General features: G+C 55.3%; 1 protein-coding gene across 1 annotated transcript; it reads left to right on the top strand.

Annotated features, from left to right (window-relative positions):
* The first annotated feature begins 747 nt into the window (after window positions 1-747).
* On the top strand, window positions 748-2,113 carry LOC100285811 (AP2 domain containing protein). Its single transcript, NM_001158701.2, has one exon. It carries the CDS (start codon window positions 902-904, stop codon window positions 1,715-1,717), a length of 816 nt encoding a protein of 271 aa, NP_001152173.2. The 5' UTR covers window positions 748-901; the 3' UTR covers window positions 1,718-2,113.
* The last annotated feature ends 264 nt before the right edge of the window (window positions 2,114-2,377 follow it).

The following is a 2,377-nucleotide window of genomic DNA, read 5'->3' as shown; positions in this document are numbered from 1 at the left end:
GCCAGACCGGTCAGTGGAGCGGCGAAGTGACAGCGGTCACTTCGGCTCTGTCGGCTGGGGGGCGCGCGTCAGGATAAAGGTGTCAGGCCACCTTTGCATTAAATGCTCCTGCGATTTGGTCGGTTGGTGCGGCGATTTGGTCAGGGTTGCTTCTTGGCGAAGACAGGGCCTCGGGCGAGCCGGAAATATGTTTGCCGCTGGAGGGGGGCCTCAGGCGAGACGGAGATCCTCCGGGGTCGGCTGCCCTTGTCCGAGGCTAGGCTCGGGCGAGGCGTGATCGAGTCCCTTGAATGGACTGATCCCTGACTTAATCGCACCCATCAGGCCTTTGCAGCTTTATGCTGATGGAGGTTACCAGCTGAGAATTAGGAGCCTTGAGGGTACCCCTAATTATGGTCCCCGACACTATTTCTCACTGAATATTATGTAGCCATCTATGAATAATACTCTCTCTGTTCTAAAATATAATTCTTTCTAGCCTATTTTTTTCTGTCCACATTCATTTAAATAATAATGTATAATTAGTCTAAAATAAATTATATTTTAGAATGGAGTGATTATATGATAATATATTTTTCCAAGAAGAGTGTCAGAATAATATATAACAGTATGGTATATATCAGTGGCATATAATGGATCATCACCTTGCTAACCCTCTTTTCATGGCCAACCTCCGCCCCACTAGACAAGCTACCCTTTTCGCTTTCCCACGCTTATATATACTCCTGCCATGCAACCGCCCCATGCACCACCAACGCACCTACCAGCTCAACCACCTCTGACCTCTTTCGGCATCATCTCTCTCTCCTCAGCTTGCATTGTCAACGACGACAAAGCGAGCGCAGACTCGCACACCACTCTCTAGCTAGCTCTCAGCCTGCGCCCTGTGGTCGGCGGCAGCATGAATTTCTCGTCGTATTTCTTCTCCTCGTCATCCTCGGACAAGAAGTCGTCGTCCAAGCGCCAGCAGCAGCAGGCGGCGCAGCCCCAGACGGACGCCAACACGACGCGGTACCTGGGTGTGCGGCGCCGGCCGTGGGGCCGGTACGCGGCGGAGATCCGGGACCCGGCCACTAAGGAGCGGCACTGGCTGGGAACCTTCGACACGGCCGAGGAGGCCGCCGTGGCCTACGACCGCGCCGCGCGCTCCCTCCGCGGCGCCCGCGCGCGCACCAACTTCGCCTACCCGGACCTCCCGCCTGGCTCCTCCGTCACGCCCTACCTCTCCCCGGACCTCACCTCGGGCGACAACGCCACGCAGCTCCTCCAGCCATTCTACGCCGCCGACGCAGCCGCCGCGTCTCTACCACCGGCGCTCCCGGCCGCGAACGGCGCGGCGGGCTACGGCGCCGCCGCCGGCGACTACGCCTCCTACGGCTATAGTGCCGAGGACATGTCCGCTCTCATGGACGACCTCACCATACCCGACGACCTGACCGCTGACTACGGCGCAGAAGACGCCGGCGGCTCCGTGGACATGTCCTCCATGTACGGCGGCGGCGGCAGCAGCGCCAATGCCAGCTCCGCCAGCAGCGGCGGGGGCGGGTGGTGCGACGCGTCGGAGTTCAGCGCGTACGGCGCGTCGGCCGCCTCCCACGGGGTCTACTTCGAGGAAGGGTACGTGCACAGCCCGCTCTTCTCGCCGATGCCGGCCGTCGACGACGCCTGCGCCGACGGCTTCCAGCTCGGCGGCTCCTCGTCTTCATACTACTACTGAGTACTGATCCTGATCGTCCGTCCCGCTCGGTGCTGCCTTCCCGGATCGATCGTCGACCGCCTCTGCGCCCGCCGGTGGTGGACTGTGGCGTGGTGAGTTGCTGGGTGCGGCTAGCAGTTTAATTAATTACAGTCGTGTGATAATACTATATATTAATAATATACTCCTATGTACTGTCACTGTATTTTGTTACTTTTTGGGCCTCCATCTCCATTCTCTGGGTGATCGATGGGCCTTTCGTATTGGGCTGTGTAACATGTTCTTTTTTTATGCTCCTTTCTCATTTGTTTTTTTTTGGCGATTGTATCAGTCGGCATGCACTCGTGTGTTGCTGGCGCTTCAGTTCAGTGTAATATCTTTTATTACCTGCTATTATATGTACATTTGTTTTCTAGTATACCCTTTAATGTCTGTAGATGACAGTTCTACCATAATGTTCCTGCATTGGCTCAGACTAGATACACCGTTTGATACCGTGTGAAGCAGAGGCAAAGTCTTAATGGCCAAAAAGAGCCAATGATCATGATGAAATTAGATCACTTGCGTGAAGTTCACTGACCCATAGTGTACATGTGTGTGTAACTGTGTATAAGTGCAACCGTCGAAGGCACACTAGCGGGTCTGTTTGGTTCAGCTTTTTTGACCAACTTTTTCGAGAAT

The sequence above is a fragment of the Zea mays genome, chromosome 2, assembly GCF_902167145.1.
Source record: "Zea mays cultivar B73 chromosome 2, Zm-B73-REFERENCE-NAM-5.0, whole genome shotgun sequence".
NCBI lineage: Eukaryota > Viridiplantae > Streptophyta > Magnoliopsida > Poales > Poaceae > Zea > Zea mays.
Note: the sequence above shows the minus strand (reverse complement) of the source record. Positions and strands in the feature narration are given on the sequence as shown.